General features: G+C 46.5%; 1 protein-coding gene across 2 annotated transcripts in view; it reads left to right on the top strand.

The window, feature by feature from the left end:
* Positions 1 to 27,249, top strand: part of LOC125706243 (zinc finger homeobox protein 3-like) — a 125,356-nt gene that overhangs the window by 64,739 nt on the left and 33,368 nt on the right. For both annotated transcript variants that reach the window (XM_048972831.1, XM_048972830.1), the window contains one exon: positions 3,654 to 3,885. In XM_048972831.1, the coding sequence (XP_048828788.1) occupies positions 3,654 to 3,885 (232 nt within the window). The remainder of the gene's footprint in view (positions 1 to 3,653; positions 3,886 to 27,249) is intronic.

Raw genomic sequence — 27,249 nt, 5'->3', positions numbered from 1 at the left:
AGGTTAATAACAAACCGCTGAACAGGACCTCATGGCAGCGGGACTCACACTCAGATACTCATGGGACTTTTTCGTACACAAAAATGTTCTGTGGTAGAAAGAAAAATGATTGGTTCAGAGAGATAACTAATCAGATTGTTGAGGATGTGGGTCAGAGCAACTAGAGGAGGTGGGACCAATACATCTGATTGGTTGGCCCCACCTCCTCTAGTTGCTTGGCCCCACCTCCTCTGAAATCTGATTGGTTATCTCTCTGAACCAATCATTTTTCGTTCTGAACTCAGAATGCTTTGTGTAAGATAGAACTCCCACAAGCCACTAAAATGCATGCCTACATGGGTACCTACAGAGACTATTGTTGTGTATTAGTTGTACCTATATGCACAAACATCCGAGAAAAAGCCTTGATGTGCATACGTCTGCGCACTGACTGTAATTAAACAAGGTCAACTGGCTGCATTGTTGATTGTCATCTTTCTGCAATTATGCATCTTTGCATCCAAGTCGTTTTTAGAAATTCTGTAATTATTGCTCTGTATGTTGACCAGGCATGAAGGTTAGGGCTGGAGAACATTCATAACAGAGCTGCTTTAGATGGCATCATATGGTCATGGAGAGAAATGTGTACCTTTTCTGTTATGCTTTTTATAATATATGAATGTTGGGTGGGCCAGACACCTGCCCACAGCGTAGTAAACACCCGTCGCTCAGTTTGTCACTTGGCAGCCACCGGTGTTGCATTCTCACAGAGCTGCCTGCCAGGAGGCAGTCATCTTTACCACCGATGGCGGAATTGCTAAGCAGCGCAGAGCCTGACACGTTCATGAGGAGAATTTGGCAGCCTTCCGAGACCCTGACAGCCCTTTTCCTGCTGGTAGAACGTGTGCATGTGTACGAGGCTCCTCACACTCGGTGTCAGGAGATGGCGGGCACCTCCTGGGCTCGCCACGCTTTCACGGCCAACCTTCAGCTGCACAGTGGCCTCCATCGTTGATTTTACCGGTGGCACCCCCTACTCACAAGACGAAAATACAACTTGACCATGTTAAGTTCGATAAAGTAAAATTATATTATAAAGTTATATTTAAAAATGTGGCTTGTCATATCTATGTATAATAATGTGAATAGTTAGGCTTTCGCATCTGGCACCCCCTGGGAGAAAAGCCTTGAGTCTCCTAAGTTTACCTCCTTGTGGTGGCATGGTCACAGGTAGGGGGGTTGCCAGCAGATGGGGGAAGTTAGGGTCCAGAAAGAACAAATCCAGACCAAGATTTAGTTTCAATCAATCAGTTGAGAACTCTTTGACTGTGAATCTTTATACTCAACTAGTTGGTTAAACAAAATCCTGGATGGACTTGTACTTTCCTGACCCGAACTTTCCACCTTTGGTTGCCAGAACAGATGGAGGCATGACGTCCGTTCAGAAGTCAGAGTGCTGTGTTTTCGGGGGGGGGGGGGGGGGGGGATAATCCTGCTCCACCCCCACCTCCGGGTCCCTTCTCTCCTCATCTAGCAGGACTGTAATTCAAAGGAGTGCCTCAGAGTGTTACCACAGCGAGCGGGTCAGAACGGGGCCACACCAGCGCCCTGTGATCCACACTCTTAGCGACGCCCTGGCCCCCTTACAGGGGGCTCGCCGCAGCTGCTTTGGGGCCCAGGGTTAGATGGGATCCACAGCAAGGAGTCAATAAGCTCCTCCTTGCATGAGTTTCTCATTAGGCCTCTGAATTCCTGTCCATCAGCTGGAGGTGATTTATCAGTGTGGAGTCACCGGATCACAGGAAGGCAGAGCGGCGGGCGTTGGCCGTCTCCTGCTTGACTTTGTTTCAATCAGGTTAGGGACCTTATTGTTTGTTATTGTTTAATGCAGGAAATGACATCTCTGAAAATATTCTCTGCAGATCCTGTTCCTGGCTCTTCAGCACTGTAGAGCAATTTATAATTTTCATATTATCCAATATGGCTCCAACTGTACTATGTGAGGTCCCTTCTTTCTACATCCATTCCAGTCGCTGCCTTTCTTTCAGACTGAAGTCTGTGGTGTCCGGTCTGTGGAGGGCCCAGGCATCTCCGAGATGTTCTGAGAGCCATGTGGATCTGCAGATTGGGGGCACCTCTGGAGCTGCAGGCAGCCAGCTTTGCCGTGCTGTTGGGGCAGGGGGTGTAAAATACACCTCAGGTTCACTTCTGGTTAAATCATTACCATTTACGGGAAGCGCTGAGCTGCCTGTGGTTTTATAAACTCCCCAATGTGGCTTTGATGTTTAGGTCAGGTGGTGAGCCTTTTTTTTCCACCCAAAGGTCTTTCTCAAACTTGGGCGGAGTGTTGAGTCTTTAGACCAAATGAGGCCCCTTTTTTTAACCAGCAAACAGGCCTCATCTGGTCCCACTAAAAGCATTGTGCTGTTTTTCACTTGGAAACCAAATGATGTGTCTGGTGCTTTCTGTGCGTAAATCAGCGGGCTGCCCGTTTCGGTGCAGCTGGCCCCGCAGTGGACGCAGTGGAGGAGGTGCTGCAGCATGTGCTTCAGCGCCACCTCTCCAGTGACGTCATGGAGTGCTTCAAACAGAAGGAGGCGAGTGAGAGCACGCGGAAAGGCCGATCCTTTTAAATCACCTTATAACTCCATTAGGCTGGGACGGCGGGCTGGCAAAAACCCCTGTTCCTGGAAGAGGTATATTAATGTATGCTGTAGGTGTTTTCAGAGTACAGGGGAGAAACGCGATACTGCAGGGCCAACAGGGTAAAGCTGCCCGGGACACCTTTATTGATATTACCAGAAAAATTAGCAGTTGAACAGGGCAGGGGGAGCATAGCCTTTCAGCTGATGCACGTAAATATATATATATATATTTTTTTTTTCTTCCTATAAATACCTGTTGTGGATTCGTTGCGTTTGATATTCAGGGCAGGCTTTTCTTTCACGAAGCCATTTGTTTTTCCTAGCTCTGATGAAATTAAAATCAAAGCCAGTGTAATATTACTCAACCTTTAAATGTCTCACGAACGAGGAGAAGGCATATCTAATGCTGTCAGATTTCGGGGGTTGGGGAGGAATTACAGCATACCCTAAGGTGAGAAGATGCCCCCCTGCTCCCCCTAGCTGTCAGGTCCGATCCTCTGTGTGTAGCCCTGTCTGTCTGTGGTGGATGCTGCTTAGGAATGGCGTGACGTGCAACATGTCCTGTCATCCACTGCTTGCTTTCTTACACTGCAGTGCAGGATTTGACTCTCCCCCCCCCCACCCAGATCAATATTTGGCATTCCTTTAATGAAACAGGCTGGTGTTTGGAGTTTCCCCTTTAGGAGGGAGACATGTGGCCTCTCTGGGGTGAAGGGGGACTGTGGTCCTTTCCACGTGGGTCCCATGGGCCTGCAAGCCACCCCGAGAGACCCCTGATTGCCCCGTTTGGTATTAGTCAGGCCAGAGGAGGCAGCTGTAGTGGAATTTGTGTAAAGTGAGGCATGTCAGGGAAAGAAAAAGGTTATGTGTTAAACAACAGGGCTGTGATTGGCCATTGATTTGTTCATTTGCAAGCTGTGCGAGTGAAAGTGAGCCAGTGGTGTCCTGCTGTCCCCTCCGTCAGTCAATCTCATCCTCGCTCTCTCTCTCTCTCTCTCTCTCTCTCTCCCCTCTGCTCCCCCCCACCAGCATCTGCAGCAGCACGAGAGTGCAGTGGAGAGCGACACCGGCTACTACCACTGTGCGCTGTGCAACTACTCCACCAAGGCCAAGCTGAACCTCATCCAGCACGTGCGTTCCATGAAGCACCAGCGCTGCGAGAGCCTGCACAAACTGCAGCGGCTGCAGAAGGGCCTGCCCGAGGAAGAGGATGAGCTGGGCACCATCTTCACCATCGTGAAGTGCCCCTCCGCAGACACAGGTAAGAGCAAGGTCAACCCCGCAGACGCAGTACCTCTGCCAGCCAGTTACCACAGGGCGTGTCCATGGACCTCATTGCCACAACCAGTCATGTCTGGTCTAGGGTTGTGGATGGAGCCTCAGTTATATTAACTACCTTCTGTTTGCTTTAAACCAGTAACATCTTAAAAACAAAGAACAAATGCAGAGAAATCCATCCATCCATCCATTTTCCAAACCGCTTATCCTACTGGATAGCATGCACTCCTATGGGCAATTTAGCAACTCCAATTAGCCTCAGCATGTTTTTGGACTGTGGGGGGAAACCGGAGCACCTGGAGGAAACCCCACGACGACATGGGGAGAACATGCAAATTCCACACACATGTGACCCAGGCGGAGACTCGAACCCGGGTCCCAGAGGTGTGAGGCAACAGTGCTAACCACTGCACCACCATGCCGCCCCTGCAGAGAAATCATAAATGTTAATTATCCTTCTGGGCTGTTTCTTGTTTTTATTTAGATTCTATTTATTCTAGAGGAAAACCTCACTAGCTCGTCTTGATGCGGCAGCCATTTATTACACTGTGTGTGGCGTTAAAAAGGCGCAAGCTCCAGACAGCTGGGCCTGAGAAAACAGCCAAGGCCCCAGAGCAGGCTCCCCTCTGACCCCGACACACGGTGCCACAAACTCCTTTGTCTCAATGATGAAAGTAAGAGCGCAGTTTGTTTTCCTGTTACCCCCGCGGTTCACCCAGTGCTCACCCTGAGCACAGCGGGTCACGTGTCCCCAGGACATTGCTGCTGATTGGCCAACCTTCTGACAATGTTCTTCATGCGCTGAAGTGAGAGAGATCCACAGATATGGCTCACTGTGTGGTTGTGTGGTCCTGTTTCCTGGTGGAGTTTCACCATGTTGGGTGCAAGTGGGAGATACCAGCCATGAACCTGCTCCCACAGCTCAGGACAACCCGAGTGTAATCATTTGTTTGACTCCTCAGTACATTGTTCCAAAAGTAAACATGCATGCAAGCAGGGAAGACCTTTTAAGCAATGAATTGTGGGTAACTGCTCTTCACAAAACAGGCGGGGCTGCTTTTCCAGTCGTTTTGTCAATCAAAGGTGCAGTTTTTGAGGGATTCCCTGGGAAGCTGTTGGACAGAATTCCAGTGCCCCTGCGATTCCGGTCTGTAGAACCCAATTCATCATGGCTACCAACCCCTTGAACTTCATAATAAAGCGCAGCCTTTGGGCCGCTGTTCAAGCAAACTGGGGGAAACGGCATCTGATAAAGAAGCCTGCCGTTTGTCTACGGGCGAGCGTGAAAGGGGGAGCTGCGGTCCGTTAATGCGTCGTCTCCACGGGGCCTAATCACTTTGACTTCTGCCCCCTGCCTGGGATCCCTGACAAAAAGCCGCTGTGCACCAGAGGGCCCCCGCTTTACACTGGCCTATTGTGTGGTTATGTAAAAAAAAAAAAAAACACACAGCCTGTTCATGGGCGGCTGGGATAATGAAGCCAGGGGTTGCAGAATTACGCAAACGCCAGTCACCGATCTGACGTAAATCATTAGCGAATGCATTTAGCCTAGTAATTAAGGACAATTAAGCTTTCTGCTCGCTGGACTCCAAATATGTTAATGACTGTAGTGCAGCAAACAAATGAATGTACGGAAGTGTGGGTCGAACTCACTTAGGCTAACAGAGCATCAGGGATATCAGTGTGGATTACCAGCAAACCCGTTTACTTGCTCTCTTCTCACCCTGATGCATCTATTTATTTCCACTCTCACCCCAACGTGCATCTTAATGTTTCTGTTTGCATGTAGCTTCACATCGAGCCTGACGGCAAAAGTCAGACTGAATTTGTTGAACCTGCCCTTCCCACGCACACACACATACACACACCCACATTTGTATTCATATCATTGTGGGGACCATTCTTTCATTTCTATGGCCAAAACCATAATCCCAACTATGACCCTGACCCCTACTCATCTCTAATCTTCATCCCATAAGTAAGCAAACAAAATACAGAACTTTTTTGATTGCAGCCACAGAATATTAGGAAATTGAGTTTCCCCTCGTGGGGACCGAATAAATGGTCCCCATAACGTAAAAATAGCAGGTTTTCATGACACTGTGTGATAATACACAACCTACACACATGCGCACTCCTAGTGTTGAATTCAAATAAAGCAGTATCCATCTGTTAATGGCAGCTACTAACTTGTGTTACACACATACTCCATGTATAATTAGTATTTATTGTCATACCTTCATTGTCATCTCGCGGTTAATTCTTTGAGTGAGAAAAGCGGAATTAGGAATTAGACCTGAACTGAAGTTTGAAGGCCCTATCTACAAGCTCTCAGCTCAGAGAACAAACTTGTTAACTTCTTGCATTTCAAGATACACCAAACCACAAAGGTCACAGTCACATGTCATGTTATGCTTATATCAGGTCTAACATTAGAATGTGGCATAGCCAAATTACGCAGGAGTCGGATTATTTAAAAGGAGCTCTGTGACTCTTATTTGTGTTCCCGGAGCATGTTGATTAAATTTGCCTGATAATCATCATACTTCCTCATCACCATGGAAAAAAAATATAGATCTTCATTGCAGAGGTTCTCCTGATGTTCGTTCTGGTCTCTTCATTGCCAACGTACACAGCTCCTGGCAGTGCCCCCCCCCCCCCCCCCCCCGCCCTCCCCAATTCCGTTCCATATCCAGTTGCTAAAAGATTAGAGAAAATCCACTATGTGTTAAATCACGATTTGTCCCGGATGGCTGGGTCAACCTCTCGTTTGGGAATAGTGCATTTCCCACTTAGGTGAGAAGAGTTTTCCACGGTGGCTATTTTCCGACTAGTTGAGGGGTGAGGCTTGTGACAAAAATGAAGTGTGACTTTCAGCAGTTATTTATGAAAGAATTGCTATGAATTGTAAACATCAAATGTCACACATGCACACATTTTTGTTAAATCTCCTCCCCCAATTCTCACCCAATTGGAAATGCCTAATTAATTACATCATAACCCTCACACACATACACACTCAATTCAGGGCACCCATACCAGCTTGGGGGGGGGTGGGGGGTTGAAGACCTGCTGCTTTTGAGGGGGGTCGGCTTCATTGAGGGCGTAGGTGAAGAACATTACGGTGACGTCACAGGTCTCCTGGATCAGCTATACACAGGGACAGTAAGGGTGGGTCAAACACAAAGCCAGGCTCAGTGGAAAAATCAGCCGGGCTGGGTGTAGTTCCACACATTAACCCCCCCCACCCCATGGCACCCGAGGATAGTGTGATGAATTTCCCATCCAATTAGACCAATGTGGTGATAAAAGGGACTCGTTGTTTTAAGATCCTGCCCTCCCCCCCCCCCAACAAAAAAAAAATGTGCTGCCCAAGCATGTTTCTCTTTAACTTTTCATTCCTCAACTCTCCCAGGGAAAACAAAAGAAGCTTCCAGGAAGCCCTGGCCGGCCACAGCGCTGTATTCCCGCAGATCTGGCTCGAGAACCCCGTGTATGAAAGCAAACACGGGCCGCTGGTGGCTGTAATGCATCAGGCCGCAGGGCAGGGCGCCATCGAAAAGAGGCCCATCCTGGTTCGAGAGCAGGGGCCACCACTCTGACAGGAGTTGGATGGATCAGTCACATTTAGCAGCATACGTGTATGGGGGGGGGCAGCTCCTGCTTGCCAGGGGCTATTTAAAGGTGAGTCACTCTGGAAGTCTAGGGGCTTCAGGAGAGTGAGGAGGGCAGGCGCTCTGGTTCAGCCTCTGCGATAGATGTACACCAGACCTGGGACTTTGGTTCGGTTGCCAGCCAGGGACAAGACTGGCGTCTGTGAAAAGGGCTCTGCTCCCGACGGAGGGGCTGCTTTGTGGGATCGTGGCCCGGCATCCTGCGTATAAACCAGGGCCAGCCGGCAGGGAGCATTAGCGCCAAGGCGGCAGCAGTGATAGGAATGCCCATGTCGTCTGTGCTAGCTATAACCTGAAGTGAACAGAATGAGAAAGAGCGTATTGTACTCCTCGCTCGCCCGCCCGCCCATTCGCTCGCCCGCCCCCGCACCACGTGTATCTGCCCACTGAAATGCACACAGCTCTTTATATTATTTTAATACAGTTTGTTATTGCACCGGTGCCCACCTGGGACCCAGAAGCACACGTGGGTAGGGGGGTTGGGGAGGGGGGGGGTGCTTTATCAGTGTGCCATCCCATAATCCTTAGCCAGGGGGCAGGGGGACTAAGAGGAAATTGTTTGACTTGCGTGCAGTTCTAGAAGCAGAGTTAAGCAGTGTGGCAGGAATTTCATAAATATATTACTTTCAAAATATTAAAAATAGTCTTTTATTAAAAAGTTGAAATGGCAGCCTTATGGAATTTCTTGTGGATTCATATTGCCGTGCCCTCACGCGAAAAGGCTTTTTTTTTTTTTTTTGGACAGATGCTTTATAAATTCCTCTTCCAGCTTATGCTGTCTTGGTAAATTGACCAGAAAGCCTACACTTACGTCCTGGGATAGTCATTGTATTAAACTCACACTCTGACACCAATTCCCTCCTGGCTTTTTAATGCATCCCACAGGCACAAAAGGCTGCATGTCAGTCATTGCAGGAGCAGCTCAGTTTGTACACCATGCCTGGTGCAGGAAACAAAAGGTGCTGTATTACCAGCAGGGGGTGGGCTGCGTGTGGGCAGGCTCGGGTTCGAGCAGAGGCGGCCGCACGGGAGTTGGTGTGTGGACTGACATTGAGGCCCATTTGTTCTGTAAGTTTATGCAGTTTGCTGTGAAAGTTGGCATGAACGTGCAATTGGCCCTGCTCCGCGAGCCCCCCTCCCCCCCCTGCCAACCACTGTGCACACACAGGGAGTACATTATGATATTGGTTTCCTTCTCCTGCCCGTTACAGGACGCCCCGTTGAAAGCCGATCCTGGAGACGGACAGCCTGTCAGGAATCTTCTCATTTGTACTTCCCAAACGTGCTAATGAGTTCTATTTAGGGGCCGGGAAGCTGTGATGGTAAATTTAAAAGCAGACAGCTCAGTGCATCTGTCCCCAGCTTACCAGCTGGTCCAAAATGTCAACAGAAAGAGACAGCGTTACTGTGACGACAGTTTTGTAGACTTGGTGGTCCGGAGAACCAGATCAGCACGGCCTGGCCTACGGCAGCACTTCACCAATAACCCAAATCAGAAATGTAAAGCGGCAGCAATTAACGAGAAGATGTGGGTGATGTTTGCTGATAGATGAATTTCCTGCCATCTGCACCCAAAGCCTTTTTGAATCCCTGATGGTTAGTTGTTTAATTCAAATAGTGGAGGGTATTTTGCTGGGGTTGAGTCAGTATGTGGAACAGTTTTTATCCCTAGCTGAGGGGCGTTTTTTTAACTATAATTTCTCTAGCATGCATCTGAGTTTCGCTTCTGCTTATTGCTGGAGCTTGGAACAAGTCACCCTTTTTCCCTGGTGGATGCGACCCATGATAGTTCAGCCAGCCCAGCCTCTGCCTATTTAGGTTAAATTAGTACAATGCAGATTTGTGATTCAAGCAAGTACATCGTCACAGTATGCGTGCCAAGCTCAATTTACCTGCAAACTGTGGCTTTTTCAGGCCGTTCCCCAGTCTCACACATATTATTTCAGCTGCTGGAGGATCTCAGCCTTCACTCACACTAACGGCGGCTCCCGCTGGTTTATAGGCCTGAGATGTGTCCCTCCCACCCAGTCACACGTTACCATCCTACGGTCTGTATGTTCACATATATTTACTGGTGACTGTAGTGCTTTGCTTCTGCCAGCTCCTCTGGAAATGTCAACCAGTATTTCCCAAATGCCATTTCAGCTCGTCGCTACATTCTTCTGTAAAAACGGCCAGGTGTTTATAGTCGGCCTACATGGGTGGAGAGCAGAAGAGAGGATTTTCTAACCCGGCCGTTCCGGGGATCTCCCTCCCCTCTGTAAAGTCTGAGTCAATAAGAGGTCAAAAAGCTCTTATCGTTTTGGTAATAAAAGAAAGATATTTTCTCTACACTGCCCACTAGCTCGGATTTTGGAGATACAAAGTTTAAAGTACATGAGCCACGAAAACTGATGTGTTTTTAAGTGATTTTATTTCTTATGCCCTTATATTCAGCACGTGTTTGTATGTAGTTTTATTCTACACATTTTTATTTCGACGTGCAACTTGTATGACATGGGAAAGAAACATCACAGGTACACAGATTGCCACTAACTCTTACCCAGCGGCAAAGCGGCAGATTATATCCCAGCTCACCTACAGTTCAGGTGGTGCAGTGGATGGGGCGGTCTGACGAGGCAGTGTGAGAGGGAACACGGTAACCTTTCTCTACTGCCTGCATCTCCCCATTGATTGACTTGATTATGCAGTGAGGAGTGACTAGCGGCCAGTGATCGATGTGGCCCTTCTGTACACATGGGTGTTGCTTTCACAAGGAGCTTTGTCCTCAGGAAGGAATGAGCTTATTATTCTGGTCCCATAACTCCCAGAAATCTCCGGAACTTTCTCTCAGGTCAACAAACCCCCACCCCCCTGCACAAAGACCTGTAAAATCTTTCACCCCTAATCTAATGGGGCGACCTAGATTATTTACAATATTCATTTGCTTAGAAGATTATTTTATATATAAAAACTTCCCTAAAGGGCAAATCAACAGCTCCTCTCCTGGGATGTGAATTAATGGGGTTTTCCATACCTTAGAATTTACCTTTCTCTCCCAGCTGAATATTTTACTGGAGTAGCTGAAGTTAAGGCTCTGGTTCAGGCAGACCAGCAGCACGACAACCAGGAGCTGAATTACATGGGTTTCTTCCACTGGATATTTCATTGGAGTGACTAAAGTTATGGACATTACGCAGATTTACACCTGCAGCCTGTTTTCTGGGAATAGCAGCTACAATCCCAAGAGTGATTGATCAATCAGTAAATCAATCAAACAAACAAATATATTTAATTTAATGTTATCTCCAAGTGCTTTGTATTGTGTAATAATAATCACTTCATGAAATCAGTAAACCAGAAAAATCCCGAAACACTAATATAAATAAAAACTGTGGAAGCATTTTACTTGACGGCACAAATAATATAGTATTATATTATTACTTATGTATTAACCACAAACTGCGTTGTAGTTATACACTGATCTCAATTCATCAGGAATTATGACACATGTTTTATGTCAAGCCATTTACTATATTTGTTGCTATACCTGTTAATTTTGTAAAGAACTACTGAAGGTAGTGAATGAATCAAGTAATGAATAACACAAGTTAAATACTGATCTCATATTTGTTCATCATTAATGAATCATGATAGAACTTTTATCCCAAGCAGTTACTATATTTGTTACTATATCTGTTAATTCTGTAAACCTTTGTAAACTACTGAAGGAACCACTGAAGGAACAAGTAATGAATAACACAAGTGAAATGCTGATCTCATGTTCATTCATTGTTAATGAATTGTGACGCATCTTTTGTCTCAAGTAGCGAATACATTTTTTCATGATTCGTACTTAATTTGTACTTCAGTAGTAACTGAGTTATTACTAAGTATTTGATACCTGTCGAGTAAAGTGTTACCAAAACTGCAGACGCTACTGTGACCCTATGTTCCCTATAGGCTGAATGCCTGGGTCCTGCTGGTGACCTGTTGGCTCAGGGCCAGCTGACCCTGAGCAAAAGGCAGAAGATGAGACTGCAGCCTTAAATAGTTGGGTTATGCAGGAGTAGAGCTAGGTGAGTGTCATGCACAAAAGTCCCAGTGAAACTACCTATGGCAGCATAATAAGATGATGTATGTCACCATGAGGGAGACTGGAAGTGTGCCAGACAAAGCCTGGACCAGCTAGCGGGGTCATGGAGTGTAATGTCGACCTGTAGGGAGCAAAAGCTTGTCACCAGAATAACCATTAGGCAGCACGATACCTGCTGTTCAGTGCCTCGGGTGGTTGGGGGCTGGACCTGTGACTCCGATGCCAACATACTAGTGATGATGTCAGATGATGTGAGGAACTGGTGAGCGTTGCCTTTACCTCTACAGCATTTCACAAATGCCCCTGGCCTGACTTACATAAGTGCTTAGAAGTCTTGCCAGTAAGTACATTCTGATTCTGGTTCAATATAACCTGAATAAGAGTACTATCACTAGTAATACATTTTTTGTAGTAAGAGTATAATCTTGGAAGTGCTAATCCAAGTATTTCTAAAAGTTTTGGCTCTTTCCCGCAGAACTTGGGCACATTTAGATCTGTGCATCATCTCAGCAGGATTCGCCCGTGAAAAAGTGTCTCTGCCTTTTACAGGCCAGTGATTGTGAAGAGTCTGTGAGTGACAATCCGAGACAAACTGAGACATTCCTGCTGTCTGACGGGGGCAGATTTCCACCGGCCCTCCTGCTTGTAACCTTCCTGGACAGGGTCTCTTTGTCCCACCAGCCTTGCTCAGTCACTTTGGTTTTATTTGCTGTTGCTAGAGAGATTCCCCACGGCTTGTTTAGAAAGGCCGAAGAGGGGAATCTGCTCCGGCCTATTGATTGATGCTGTTTGAGGCTCAAAAATTAAGTTTTTAGCCCAGAGTTTTTGTCACGTTCCTGAGCGGGACCCTCAGACGGGGCCGAGTGCAATTTGTCATTCATTACAGGAGTGCAGCATCAAAGCAGTAGCTGCCATTGAGGGATTAGCGGTGTTTTCTTACATGGGCATATTATACACCTTGGCCATCTCGCCTCTTTTGCTCCTCCTTTGTCATCCCGCCTCCTTCTCCTGCAGACGACCGCATACTGTAGCAAAGGCCCCTCCTCAAAGAGTCCTCCAGGATAAATAAGAGGACGGGGAAAAGCACCCAAGCACCGGTTAAGCTCATAAAGCCTGTACCTCATACTGTAGCATCGCTTACCATGGAAAAACACATACTTTGGGCCTTGTAACTATGTGTGGCTTAGCTGTAGCAAATCTTAGCAATGCATTTGGAATTTCCAGCTGTCTCATAATTTGTCAGCTGAATTATTACTGAATAATATAAGTTATTTCAACCTCTTAAATTCTTCTTTTATTGTTCTTAGATTCTTATTCAGTTGCAGATTTATATATACTTTATCCTAAATACAAGGCCCTGTTTTTTTTTGTTTGTTTTTTTTTTTAAATAATGGTTCAGTCTAATATCATCAATTTAAGCCACCGCACACAGCTAAAGCACAGTCATGCACACAGCTAACCTGCTACACCATACACTGCTAACCTGCAGCCCCGCACACGTGCTAACCTACAGCCCCATGCCCAGTTCATCTACAGCCCCGCACATGGCTAACCTGCTCCCCCACACATGGCTAACCTGCTCCCCCGTAAACAGGTACCCTACAGCCCCGCACATGGCTAACCTGCTCCCCCACACATGGCTAACCTACAGCCCCGCACACTGATAACCTGCTTCCCCGCACACAGCTAGCCTGCTCCCCCACAGACAAGTAACCTACAGCCCCACACACAGCTATCCTGCAGGCCCACACACAGCTATCCTGCAGGCCCACACACCGATAACCTGCTCCCACGCAAACGGCTAACCTACAGCTAACCTGCTATACCATACACTGCTAACCTACAGCCCCACACACCGCTAACCTGCTCCCCCGTATGCGCCTAACCTACAGCTAACCTGCTATACCATACACTGCTAACCTACAGCCCCACACACCGCTAACCTGCTCCCCCGTATGCGCCTAACCTACAGCTAACCTGCTATACCATACACTGCTAACCTACAGCCCCACACGCCGCTAACCTGCTTCCCCGTATGCGGCTAACCTACAGCTAACCTGCTATACCATACACTGCTAACCTACAGCCCTATACACCGATAACCTGCTCCCACGCAAACGGTTAACCTATAGCTAACCTGCTATACCATACACTGCTAACCTACAGCGCCACACACCGCTAACCTGCTCCCCCGTATGCGGCTAACCTACAGCTAACCTGCTATACCATACACTGCTAACCTGCAGCCCCACACACCGCTAACCTGCTTCCCCGTATGCGGCTAACCTACAGCTAACCTGCTATACCATACACTGCTAACCTGTAGCCCCACACATCGCTAACCTGCTTCCCTGTATGCGGCTAACCCTCAGATATCCTGCTATACCATACACTGCTAACCTACAGCCCCACACACCGCTAACCTGCTTCCCCACATGCGGCTAACCTACAGCTATCCTGCTATACCATACACTGCTAACCTGCAGCCCCACACACCGCTAACCTGCTTCCCCATATGCGGCTAACCTACAGCTAACCTGCTATGCCATACACTGCTAACCTGCAGCCCCGCACACAGCTAACTTACGGTAGCTACAGCCCCATGCTGCTGACTTTCTGACCTGTTCCTAGAGACTCGATAGGTAACCCAGGCACTAAGTGACCTAGATGACCTCCTTGGTCATATAATTCAGGGCATGTGAGCTGCCATCATTCAGGCTGCCGGTTTTAACCTTGAGTCAGAAGTGCCCGTGTCAGCAGAGGGAACTGTCAAGAACCATTTCTATTAAAGCTCGATGAGCTTAGCGAATTCTTCATTTAAGGAGTGTCTATGGCCCCACAGCGTTCCACAACACTATCAACTCCAGTGTTAGTGTCAGCGTTAGTCACCTCATCCCTGCTGCACACTGCCTGTATGCTGTCCTTTATCCCCGCAGCCTTGAGTGGCAGAATTTGTTGGGTTGTCTATATCACTCCTCAGGACACTTACTGAACATCGCTTGCAATTCTGACGCTTACGTCTTGTAAGTATAAAGTTGCAAATTTCCAGAAGCTATTTAGGTTAAGTGCACGTTGCTCAAGGGTGCAATAATCATTAGTCTTAGGGGATTCAAACCTGCAACCATCCAGTTACAGCTTTGAGACCTTAACCACTACTATATGGTGTTCCACAAGACTGGCTGATTGATTGTTTGTGCACATTAGGAGGTTCTTATGCCTGTAAAGCTTGTATTTAATGTACCAGTGGTGCAATAAAATAGGATTACTCCTGTGTGGGCACGCATTATTGCTGATGCAGAAAGAAAGGAAGGCAAAGAGGCCGAGATGTAATTTAAATGCTTGTGCTTCCGCCTGTCCTTGATTACTTTTCAGACTTACAGGTTCTGTCCATATTGTCATAATGCTGCAAAGCGGTTATGTGACATTGTACATGATTATCAGGCAACAGAATAGAATACGCTAACATTGACTCCTCCCTAGTATGACTGACATGCTGGTATCCTATCCTTTTAGCACATTATCGCTTTCACATGCATGGAGGCAAATGAGCATCGCTGAAAACGCTGTCCTTTATCCCCGCAGCCTTGAGTGGCAGAATTTGTTGGGTTGTCTATATCACTCCTCGGGACACTTACTGAACATCGCTTGCAATTCTGACGCTTACGTCTTGTAAGTAAGTTCTGGCTTGAGCAATTTCCTCGCTGGGCCCAGATGGTGAGTGAGTACACTGCCTTCGAACAGGCAGGGAGAAATCTGTGCGTCAAAAATAAATAAAATATAATTCAAAAATCAAAACAAAAGACTGGGAATAAAGTGCCGCCTGGGTACACTTAATTTGATTATGGTTCATTCTTCTCAAATGAACAGAGGCCTTTGGAGCACAAGGATGCGAGTTCACCCTCGGGCGAGGGCATCTGGGCCATAGTCAACCTTCATGTTAAAATTGAATAACGACCAACCCTGCTGCATTTACTGCGCTGTTAATGGCCGGGTGCCTCGTGAAGGTGCAATCATGCGGGATGAAGCCCAGCCAAAGTTACCAATCTATGAGCAGCACTGTGCACATTAGCTGTCTCTTCCTGGCTTGAAAGGTCATTCATAACTTGGTCACACCGCTGATGTACAGTGAGGGATATTGATTGACTGTTGCGTGTGTCTCTGGGGTCCCATTTGCCTGTTTCTCGCTCTCTTCCTGCTTCGCTCCTGCCTCTCATTCCCCGTTCAAAGGGCATTGTTCGCCATCTCCCCGTTTTGAGACACTAAAAGCAGGTTTCTGCCAGGCAGCATATTTAAAATAACTCATTAGTGTCAGTTGAATTAACCACAAAGGACTGACAAGGAGTTGCTCTTATTTTAACTGTCTGGATGTTTTTTTTCCCCTTCTGACGCTAATTCGTGGAGGCCTGGACAGTCCTCGCTTATCTGAAAAGTTTGCTCTTCTCTTCATTATGGTTCCCAGTCTCCTAGCAAACCTTTCTTTGTCTCTGTGCATGCAGTAGTGGCTGATTTTTCGTTACTTCTGGGATGTATGTCCTATACAGTGTGTCTGTTGTTGTTTTTAGCTGCTGACTAGCACACATGCGGAAAACGCACAGAGCCAGGTGAGAGAGTGACAGGGCTTAGCTGATGGACCCAAAAGAGAAGACAGACGCAGTCACAGGCCCTGTCTCCTATGGTGGTTCTTGCATTGCTATTTATCATGTGTTTAAGACAACTCTCAAGTGTAATGTTTATAAGACTGTAAAGTAGTTTGCCATTGTAAGACCACTGATGTGAGGCTTAATCAAAAGCAAATGTACAAAGTCATGTGATAACACATTTAATATCACTACTGAGGGAACTCACTTGGGAATAATGTTATGGGACAAAAGTATTCAGAGGGTAAAATGGCTGGCAGCAGGGGTGGGGGAAGGGTAACAGGGATTTCAGGGAGATATGCCAACCATAATCTGGCCTGGCTGCTGTTTATGTTTGAATATATCTCTGCAAGAGATGTAGTCCACTGGGAAGAGACATAGATGTTGCCTTAGGGTGCTATTCCACTGCATCAGCTACTGTACTTTTGGTACTTCAAGAAAGTGTCAGAAGTACGATACTGCAAGGTGTTCGTTTTCCACTGCCAGTGCCGAATGACATCACAGTACGAGGTGGTGTATTTTTTACTGAATTCAAAAAATGGCTATAGTGTATTATTTGGGCTGAGTGATGTGTCATATTAATACCGACATTGCATGTTATCCACATGCAATTGTCACATGGCTAGAATAATATCAGGCTGTTTCTTGCTTTCAGTTTTGTATACAGACATTATAGAACAGGGGTTCAAAGTTTCGCTGGAACATTTTTACTATGTCATAGAAAAAACCTTAGCTAGCTTTGCTATCATTATGCCATTTCCAGACTATGTAATATATGTTTGAAAATCAGTTTAAAGTTTACCACCGCTGAATTTCCATGAGCTTGCATACGTTCTCCGAGACAATTGTAATCGTAATTTCATCCTTGTTGTTTTAAAACACTCCTAGAGGAGTTGATGAGAAATTTATGAACTCCTTTTTGCTTTAAAAATGCCCCAATATTTATTACAACAGAATCACATCGCTATATTTACAACAAAATCATATCGCCAGGGCAGCATACTATATGCATGCTGTGTTAATATATTCAACAAAATACTTTTTAAAATTTCTTGTCATGCAACTTGGGTCTTTTTGTTGTATCTGTTTTTCTGACCAGATCGCAATGAATTATTTTTTACTTTGTCTATCATTGTTTTCTGAGTTTATAAGTGTTCTCAAGGCAGTGTTTTTATTGTGTTTCAGCGGCAGGCTGTTTGCATAACTAATCGACAAAAGAAAGACTTTTAAGTCCCACACCAAAGTATCAAAGTACCAGAGAAGTAGCTGGTTTGGCGGTTTTGGTACTGGTACTCACCCTGAAGTCAATGGAAAAGAGAAAGTGCCGAAAGTACCATACAAGAAGTACAGTACTTGGTGCAGTAGAAAAGTGCCCTTACTCACTGCTCTGAATACTCATTAGTGCTGAGGACTGTGCTGTGCGTTGACATGGCCGCATGCCCCATAAAGCCGCTTTATGAGTGCTTCTCATCTCCAGGAGGGCGGCGCCAATGCACATGCTGCACTGTTCCATCAGAGCTGCTACCTCAATGAAATGAATAAGACTGTGTGTGTGTGTGGGGGGGGGGGGTAGAAAATGCATTAATGGTGCAGAATGGCAGGGCATGAAGAAGCACCAGCATGCTGCAGCAGTCAACCACAAGGTCAGTGTTTTCCAAATGCGATCTGGGACGCCTCCCCCGTTTTTGATAAGGCAAATCTCATATGCAAGGCAAAGAGGCAAATGTACACAAAGAATAATCATTCCACTTAATGCCAAAGTAATAATCCCAGGTTTTATGGTGGTTTTGTAATGTTCTAATTATGTCAAATATTAGTATAAAGTATAGCTAATATTTTATTTATTTTGTCATCACTCTATCAACACACTGACTGGAAATGCTTTTAGAGTTGATCTTCCTTTGAATTTAACTTGAGGGCTTTGTCTTTCTGCATTCTGTACAATGTTGTGTATGCCCCCCCCTCCCCCCCCACCCCAATCATACATTTTCATGACAGCCCAGTGGAAGTCGCCACCCTTCCCAGAATCCCCAGGTGGGAATACAATTAGGTGAAGGGCCTCTCTCATTCGTCCTCACGGGCTCTGCATGGCTCCTCTGAAATGAGCCCGACCAACCGGGGCAAAAGAACAGCACTATAGCCTCTGGGGAAATAATGCGGTTATAAAAAAAAAAATGAGAAGCAGTGCTGGGGTGGGTGAAAAACGAAGGGACAATGAAAAGGGGGGGGATGCCCAAGCAGACTAGCAAGGTCTTTCTCCACCGAGTTACAATATAGAGCAAAATATGTTGTAAAGACAAAGGCTTTGTCTCACGTCTGGGCCTCTCCTGTGCAAGCTGCCCCTCCTCCCCAGGTTTGTAATTAAATGACTGCAGCTCCATCTCTTCATCCATAGCTCCCCATTACAGAGGACAGATAAGGCATCGCTATCTACGGCAGGTTAAGGAAGGCTGCTGGCCGGCCAGGCCTCATGAAATTCGTCACAGGATCTCATTTTCCCCGTTGCCAGACGTGATGCTTATAATTGATGTGGAGGCAGTAGTAATTTATTGCCCGTCTACAATTATCATAGCCTGCACACTTACGGATGGATGTGACTGTCATTTATATGTGCCAAGCGTTTGGACGTGGAAAGGGAGGTTTACAAGCAAGCGTTACATATTAGAGCAGGCCAGCTGTTATTTATTTTTTATTATAATTGTAATTCTGATGATTTTATCTTGTGGGTTTACCATCTGACATATGAAAAGGTAGGGTCAGGTGCAGTACCTTTTGGTTGGCAAGCGGGAGCAGGGAGGAACCTGGTGGGTTAGACCTTGGGAACGGACACCGACTTTGGGAGTGTTGGATGTTACGAGGTACCTCCCTGATGAGGCAAGATCTCTAACTGCAGGGGGTGTGGGCTTGATATAGTCAGCCTTTTCTCCACAAACAGGTCGGCCTCTGGAATCAGACCTCACAGACTGTGTCCTACTGTGGAGTTCCCCATGCTGAATGATCTGAGGTGGGTTTGGAGATACTCACAAGTCCCAGGGATCTTAGACTGTGAGACTAACCTTTGTCTGAATGGAACATGTTGAAGGCCTCAGTCGCCACAGCAACTACAAAGAACTATAGCCAGACGGCAGGAAAGGAGCATATTTGGAGATTGACAGGTGGAACACTCTGGTGACTGTAGTTTTAAGGGCACTGAGCAGATCCGTGGTAGTGAAACAGGAGTCATGAGGATGCTTGTGGTTTACAGTAGCTGTCAGTCTGTGTCTCAAAACTCACACATGGTCATGAGCTGTGAGTAGTCACAAATCTACTGCAGGAGTCCATATGGTTAACTCCAAAGGAAGCTGTTGCAGGCATGCCCTACTGGGCACTGTCCCCTTACCAGGCACTGTGCAGAAGAAGTCACTTCATCATGTAAGAAATGTGTCCACAGAGGACATGAGACCAACCTGAGCTGTCTAATGCTCAGATGGATGGACAATCAGTCAATTTGATGGTGTGTTCAGGAGCTACAGTGATGTTGCTTTCGTCCATTTTCCCTGAGTTTCATACATTTTTCGACAAGTGGAATGAAAATGAACATTTGTGTCAATTCATCAGAGGAAAAAGGCAAACAATAACATTTAATGCTCATTTTCAGTGTCTATGAAGTGTTATAGTTAGTTAAATGATTATGAAATTGTTTATTTCTTTGCCTTTCTTGGACAGAGTATGTAAAGCATCTTACTACTTTATTCTAGGTCCTTGTGGAATTTGGGGGCAGTCGGGGGGGGGGGGGGGATGATGTTTATACCTCACCAGAGCTTTGTTCTAAATATAAAACTCTCCCAAACGATTGATTTCTCCCTCTTGGATGTAACATTAAACATGAATAAATACACCTTATGTTTGCCAGGAATGTTGTTTGCAGCCATTAGCGAAAGAAAGACCATTAGCAATAAGCGATTACAACACCGCTGTACTCTGTTTAGGTCATGTGATCTCTGCGGTGAAAGTAATACTCCTTTGTCGGTAATGTGGCAGCACGTGTATGTGTTTGTGGGGCACCGTTGCTGCTATATGGATAAGTCGCACATATACCAGGCTAAGTATACACATATAAAAGGGTGTGCTTTTAGGGGGTGCTTTGGTGCATGCATGTTCTCTACACTTCAGTATAGCCATGGGGGAATCTGAGCTGTGCTGTGACTCTACACTTCAGCATAGCCATGGGGGAATCTAAGCTGTGCTGTGACTCTCTACACTTCAGCATGGCCATGGGGGAATCTAAGCTGTGCTGTGACTCTCTACACTTCAGTATAGCCATGGGGGAATCTCAGCTCTGCTGTGACTCTCTACACTTCAGCATGGCCATGGGGGAATCTAAGCTGTGCTGTGACTCTCTACACTTCAGCGTAGCCATGGGGGAATCTCAGCTCTGCTGTGACTCTCTACACTTCAGTATAGCCATGGGGGAATCTCAGCTCTGCTGTGACTCTCTACACTTCAGCATGGTCATGGGGGAATCTCAGCTCTGCTGTGACTCTCTACACTTCAGCATGGCCATGGGGGAATCTCAGCTCTGCTGTGACTCTCTACACTTCAGCATGGCCATGGGGGAATCTCGGCTGTGCTGTGACTTTTTCTCATCCTTTGATGTATACCATTTAAGAAGACAGAAGTTGATTATCAGCCAGATCCTCCTTTTTCATATCTGTGCACGTCGTGTCACAAACTGGCAGGACAGGTGCAGTCTGCCCCCCCTATTCAGAGTCCCATCTTTCTGTTTATTTTGTCTACATCCACTACTGCTGTGTGGTTGCCAGACTAGACTTTAAGAAGCAGAGGCACTGGGATTGTTCTGTGATGGTCATTCTCTTTTTCAGGCCGTGATTTGTATCTTCTCCTGTAAATGGGAGGTGTCTGGAGCTGACCTGTGTAATGTCCGGTAAAATCCGAGACAAGGTTCAGGCAGAATAGAATTGAACTAATGGGGAAATGCAGGCAAATGTGAGGTTGTGTATGTTTGTGCATGTGTGTATCTGGTTGCCTGTATTCAATTGAATTCAATTTTATTTAAATAGCGCTTTTAACAACAGTCATTGTCACAAAGCACTTTACATTTAACCAGCCAGAACCCCACCAAGTAAGCCTGAGGCGACAGTGGCAAGGAAAAACTCCCTCTAGCAGGAAGAAACCTTGAGAGGAACCTAGACTCGGAAGGGGACCCCATCCTCCTCTGGGCGACCAGGGAGCATGAAACTGCATTTATACACACCTGTTTGTGTGTGTTTCTGTGTTTGTATGAGTGTGTGTCTGAGTCTGTGCATGTGCTTTTTGGTTCTCTGTGTGTCACTGTACTATGTGGTCCTCTCAGTCTCTGTGTGTCTATGTGTGTCTGCGCAGCTGTTAATTGAGCAGCCCACTTGTTCATTGCTCTGGGGACGGGCTGCTTGTGCGAGAGGCCGAATCTGAAGGAAGCAGAGCTGACAGGCAGACTGGCTGTGCGGAAATGCCACACCATGACCGCATCAACATGTCTAGGTTCCTCTGGGTGATCAGACTTTATTTATTTGCATTGGTGTGTAACACAAAGTCTGTTACTGGTCAGACAGCAAAGCCTTCTAGTAAAGCCAAACATAGTGAAAACACTATGCCTGCTTTTTCACACCTTACTCTTTACCTGCTCTCTTTCTGCTGACACCTTCCTTCACTCCTTCCCTGCTCACACTTTACTCTCTCCCTGCTCATACCTTACTTTGCTTTACTGCCTTCCTGCTCACACTTTACTCTCTGCTTTGTTCTCTCCTTGCTCACACTTTACCCTCTGCATTACTCTCTCCATGCTCATGCCTTACTCTGCTTTACTCTCTCTCTCTGCTCACACTTTACTCTCTCCCTGCTCATACCTTACTTTGCTTTACTGCCTTCCTGCTCACGCTTTACTCTCTGCTTTGTTCTCTCCTTGCTCACACTTTACTCTCTGCTTTACCCTCTCCATGCTCATGCCTTACTCTGCTTTACTCTCTCTCTCTCTGCTCACACTTTACTCTTTGCTTTACTTTCTTCCTGCTCATGCAATACTCTCCACCTTATTCCATCCCTGCTCACACCTTACTCTCTTGTTGACTCTCTCTCTCTCTCTCTGCCGACACTTCACTCTCTGCCTGCGTTCTCCCTGTTCGTCCCTGGCTCTCTCTCTCACGTATGTGTTACACTGCAGTAGACCACGATACAAAGTGGAGAGTCTGGCTGAATTGACCGGAGAGGTACTGACAGGCACTTAGATAAGTGCCTCTCTGCATGTGCTCGTCATTTAGGCATCTAGCCTTCAGTACCATGCTGCCACCTCTTCTTCTCTCCAAACTGTGACCCACATTCAGAGAAAATTGTACTTTAATATGGAGAAGTAAGAAAGCTTTTGAGGAAATCTATCCATTTTTCGACCAGGAATGACATTCGGCTCCTCCTTGATCATTGTCTTCCTTCATGGAGACATAGCGTCTGTCACGCTGATATTCCACATCTCGCGCGCCGCCCGTCGTGGGCGTGCTGGGTGACAGGCACTCATAAGCTGTTGTCTTAAAACAGGATTTCTTGAAGTGACACGTTTTCCCAGAGTGATAGACCCCCCCCCCCCCCGCACCCACAGCCTGAGCTTTTGCAGACATGATCTGTTATTAAGCAAATGAAGTGCTCCAGGCCACTATTAAATCCCTCCACTTTGTCATGGCTCGCTTTAAGTTATCACGCCCCCTTTCTCTTATTCATCACTTACACCCTCCTGACTCCTCACATTTTCCAGACGGTGTAGGTAAAATATTTTGAATCGGCCTCCCCTTTGAAATGCAGGCGAATGAGAGGGGATTCTAAGTGTTAATCAATGAGTCTTAAGAAGCCGCATTGATCATAATCCAGAAGTTTAAAACGGAATAGCTGGGTTACCCAGGCACAGCTGATTTAGCGGGGCCCGGGGGGGGGGGGGGTGGGCATGGTCCCAGCTGCCGTGCACTGGGATCTGGGATGGCCAGGGATTCGGTCTGGAATGTCCCACTTACCTTCGAGCCTGTACTAGGTAACCGTAACTGATGCCATTGGCAGCTTGGCTAAGGCTGGGGATTGCGTGATATCAGCGAACAATTCCTCACTTTTAAACAAGACTTTAACCGCCGCTTTGCCCTGCTGCCCCCATGGCGTAAATCACGGCGCTCCCTCTAGTGCTGCCGACGTATCATCTTAAGCTAGAATTAGCAGTTTCCTGGCTACAGAGCCCGTCTGACAGAAGGGCTTTATTTTGGATGTTTCCCGCCAGCCTGGGGAGTGGAGAGAGCTTGGCCGGGAGGGACTGGCAGCTGCTAGCCGGCCATTGATTGCATTAATTGATATGCCAATATGTAAGTCTGTTACATCCGCCGGTGCTTAGGATGATCGCTAACAAGTCCCCCTGATCAATGACCCCAGTGAAGACCACCTTCATTAATGAGAAATGTGGTAATTAATGTTATCCCTAAACCGATTAGGGCATGTAGCGCATCCGCTGGTTAGCAGTACAGCTGACAATGCTGTCATATTACTCATCAATCCCATCATGCCTCTCTTATGTGTGCCCTTTATGGATCTGAAAGCATTTTAAAGAGCCTCAGTGGTTCCATGCGTGCTTATGTCTCAGAGAACGCTACTCGGTGTTTAATGCTAACCCCAAACCCTGTATCCAAAGCTTTAAGAATGTGTTTTGAGATTTATTTATTTTTTTTTTGCAGAGTCTCCTTATTCAGTGGGAATTCAGTTGAATTGTACAGTACATGTTATGCATTTTAAGTATGTTTCTAATGGGTTGTAGATAATATTATTTACCTTGGCCAGAGCTTTTTTTCTTTTCTTCTGGGTCAGAAATGTGAGCCGTTTTCACTGCAGAATTAAATGCAAGCCTTCACTACGCCTTTGCTATTAAGGCTCACGGACATTGCAGTCCTCAGTGTTAGCATGCGTTGTGTTCGCGACGCCCGCTTGTTTCCGCGAGAGTCCGAGTGCCATTCTTGGTGGGTGACATCATCCCGCTCACCTGTTTGGAAGCGGTTGTTGTTTTTCAGCCGATGATAGACCGCAGCTGTGAGACGCTGTTCCTCTGAGCAGCTGGATCGAAACGGGGCAAAGCTCCTCCGCTTAATAAAACGGCTTCTGATGGACATGTGGGCAGCGCAGAGAGTACAGCACTCATCAATCAATGCAGTAGTTTTCAAATTGAAGGAGAAGTCGTGTCTTGACTGGAATACATTAGCCAAGTTACTGAAGAGCATAATTTGTCCATCTGTTTTTGCTTCCTGTAAATTGTTTGGAGGATGGACCTTTGTGTCCGTCGTTCTTTAAGCTGTAAATGAGGAGCACATGTTGACACCTGCACACTACACAGGAACACCTCGAACTCTTGTGCTAAAGAAACGACAAATTTCCAAGTATAACATGCTGGGACTCTGACTTTCTTGCAAATGGGCTTTAAATTTGCGTTTGCATTTAGCCATTTAGCAGACGATTTTGTGCAAAGTGATGTATTAATGAGGATTTGAGAGCAGGATCAGCCATGGCTCCTGCAGTTATCGGGCTTAGGGCCTTTGCTCAAGATCCCAACAGTGATGTAATTTGTAAAAAATTTGCAACTTTTTCATGGGATCGGAACCCACAACATTATGGAGATGGACACAGACCCCTAAGAACCTGAGCTGCATAGGTGGAACTGTGAAAATGGGATTTTCAATTTGACTGTGTGTCAATGTTATAAAGTTAAAAACAGGCCATTTACCCAAGTAAATTCATTATTCCTGCTCAACCTGCGTCAGATACAAGTCCCCGCAGGTCCCCTGTTAGCTAGCTTTCAAATGGGCAGTGAAGTACACCTATTTTGGGTGTCAATCCTGGTCCTCTGTATACGAATGTAAGGAGGGACACAATGTACATCTACCACGTACTTAGGGCTGCTGAAGTTGAGGAGAAGAGACAGAAATCATTTGTGTTCCTGATAGCTGAGTCTGAGAAGCCTAATCGGTATTTACAGCAAGGTGGGCTAAATAAACAGTGAGTAAGCTGTCTCAGCCTGGGAGGTGTCAGGGCCTGGAACTCGTTGGAGCCTTCACTTTGAATGGTTTTGTAATGACCCTGCAAGACCCCAGGAGGATCCCCTAATTGAAAATTAATATGGAATCGATGGCGCAGCCCATTTGCATATTGATCATAAATGACTAGGCCGGCACCGCACGCCTGCATGTGGGATCAATAGGGCTCTCCCACCGCTGGATCATGCTGCATGACAGACCCACTCTGGAGGTCAATCGTTGTCGCTTGTTAAGGCCCTCGCTGTCAGCCACACAGGTCGGAGCGGGACGAGCAGGGACTGCCTTCCGAATGGAGGCTGTGTTTATCTAATGAGGTAGCAGGCGCGTTTATGAGCGTCAGGCTCCCTAAGAAGGATTAGGATTAGGGACGCAAGCCTAGTCAGTGAGCCATGTCTTGCCTTTTAATGTCAGAGGTAATGTTTTGCTGGAGAGTTTTAATCAGCACCAAGCTGCTCTAGATGTCTGCTCTAAAGACCGAGCGACAGGCTGAATCGTCTGTTATAATTTTCCCTGATAACACTGGAAGCACGCTACCTGGCATTAAATGGACAGCAGTGTGTATAAAGCAGGGGTGTGAATCCTTTGGGACGCAGCATAAACACCAGGCAAGCTCTGGAAGTCTGTGCTTAGGGCTTTCTTACTATTACTCATTGCATTCCACTGTTGCATCACTTCTAAAAGTTAAAACACAGTTTTTAAATTAAAAGATTACTCCATAATCATATTTTCATATCTTTCTGATCTTTAAGCTCCTACAATTTAATCTGTCCATTATGGCGACATTTTTTTTTTTAAATCTTGAATCCTTAATTGTGTCCTCGACAGGTGTAGGCCCATTAATGTAGCTGTAGATTACTCATCAGCGGTACGGATCACTCATCTCAGCGCTAAAGGGTGCAAACCTGACAAATGTGCACAGTATGATTAAAAAGTTGTCGCTGTGTAATGAAGTGACAGTGTGGCCCGCTTGTGCGACTGTTGAATGTTCAGCCATCGTCGCTCTTTCCGTCCCTTTCACACCTGCGATGTGCTCGACCCCAGTGTTTCACGAGTGAGTAAACATTGCAGTGGAAACAAGACTAAATGTGGCAAATGGAGCACTTTGGGTTACGGTAACGCCCCGCCTGTCTGGCTGCCTGTCTGGCTGCCTGTCTGGCTGCCTGTCTGGCCAATACACCTGGTGTACAAAAGCGAAGCTGGAGAGAGTGATAGCGTAAGGGACATACTGTAGGATGTGCCAGTCTACAGAAGCAGAGCTAAGAATTAATGCAGTTCAACATGTCCGGCCTTCCCATCGCATACCACCCTCCGTGAGCCGCTAGGCAGACCGGGGGAGCATCTGATTACCTCATTATAGGGCCCTTCATTGACTTTTCCGCTCCGAACTGATGAACTAGGCTGTGGACAAGGGCACGTAATTGGTGGGAAGCAATTCTTATCACAGCCTGGTCTCCAACAGGACCAGGCTTGGATGAAAGAGAGACCAGCAGAACAGTGTCAGTTTAGAGTAGGACTGGCAGACAGCTGATTAGCTTGAAGAGCTTTAGGGTGTACCTGGGACGGATATGCTATGTATACATAGGAATAACCAGCCAGCTCCTCCAGTCAGGAGAATTGTGGGATGGCTCTGCATTATGCCATAACCTTCTACAGGTGGACTTGCAGTGCTGCTCTTGGCATGTATATCGCATCTTAAATTATTCATAACATCTTTAGTTTTTATAAGCATTTAAATCTTGTGCAAGGGGGGGGCTGTAATCCCAAGTATCAGCATTCCAGATTATTTACCTGTAATTTGAATGATGTACTGTGTCATGTATATTTTTAGCTTCTTTAAAGATCATAAAAAGCTCATGGCATTTAGCATACAACCAGGAA

Source organism: Brienomyrus brachyistius, chromosome 13 (genome assembly GCF_023856365.1).
Source record: "Brienomyrus brachyistius isolate T26 chromosome 13, BBRACH_0.4, whole genome shotgun sequence".
In the NCBI taxonomy this organism is placed as follows: Eukaryota; Metazoa; Chordata; class Actinopteri; order Osteoglossiformes; family Mormyridae; genus Brienomyrus; species Brienomyrus brachyistius.
Note: the sequence above shows the minus strand (reverse complement) of the source record. Positions and strands in the feature narration are given on the sequence as shown.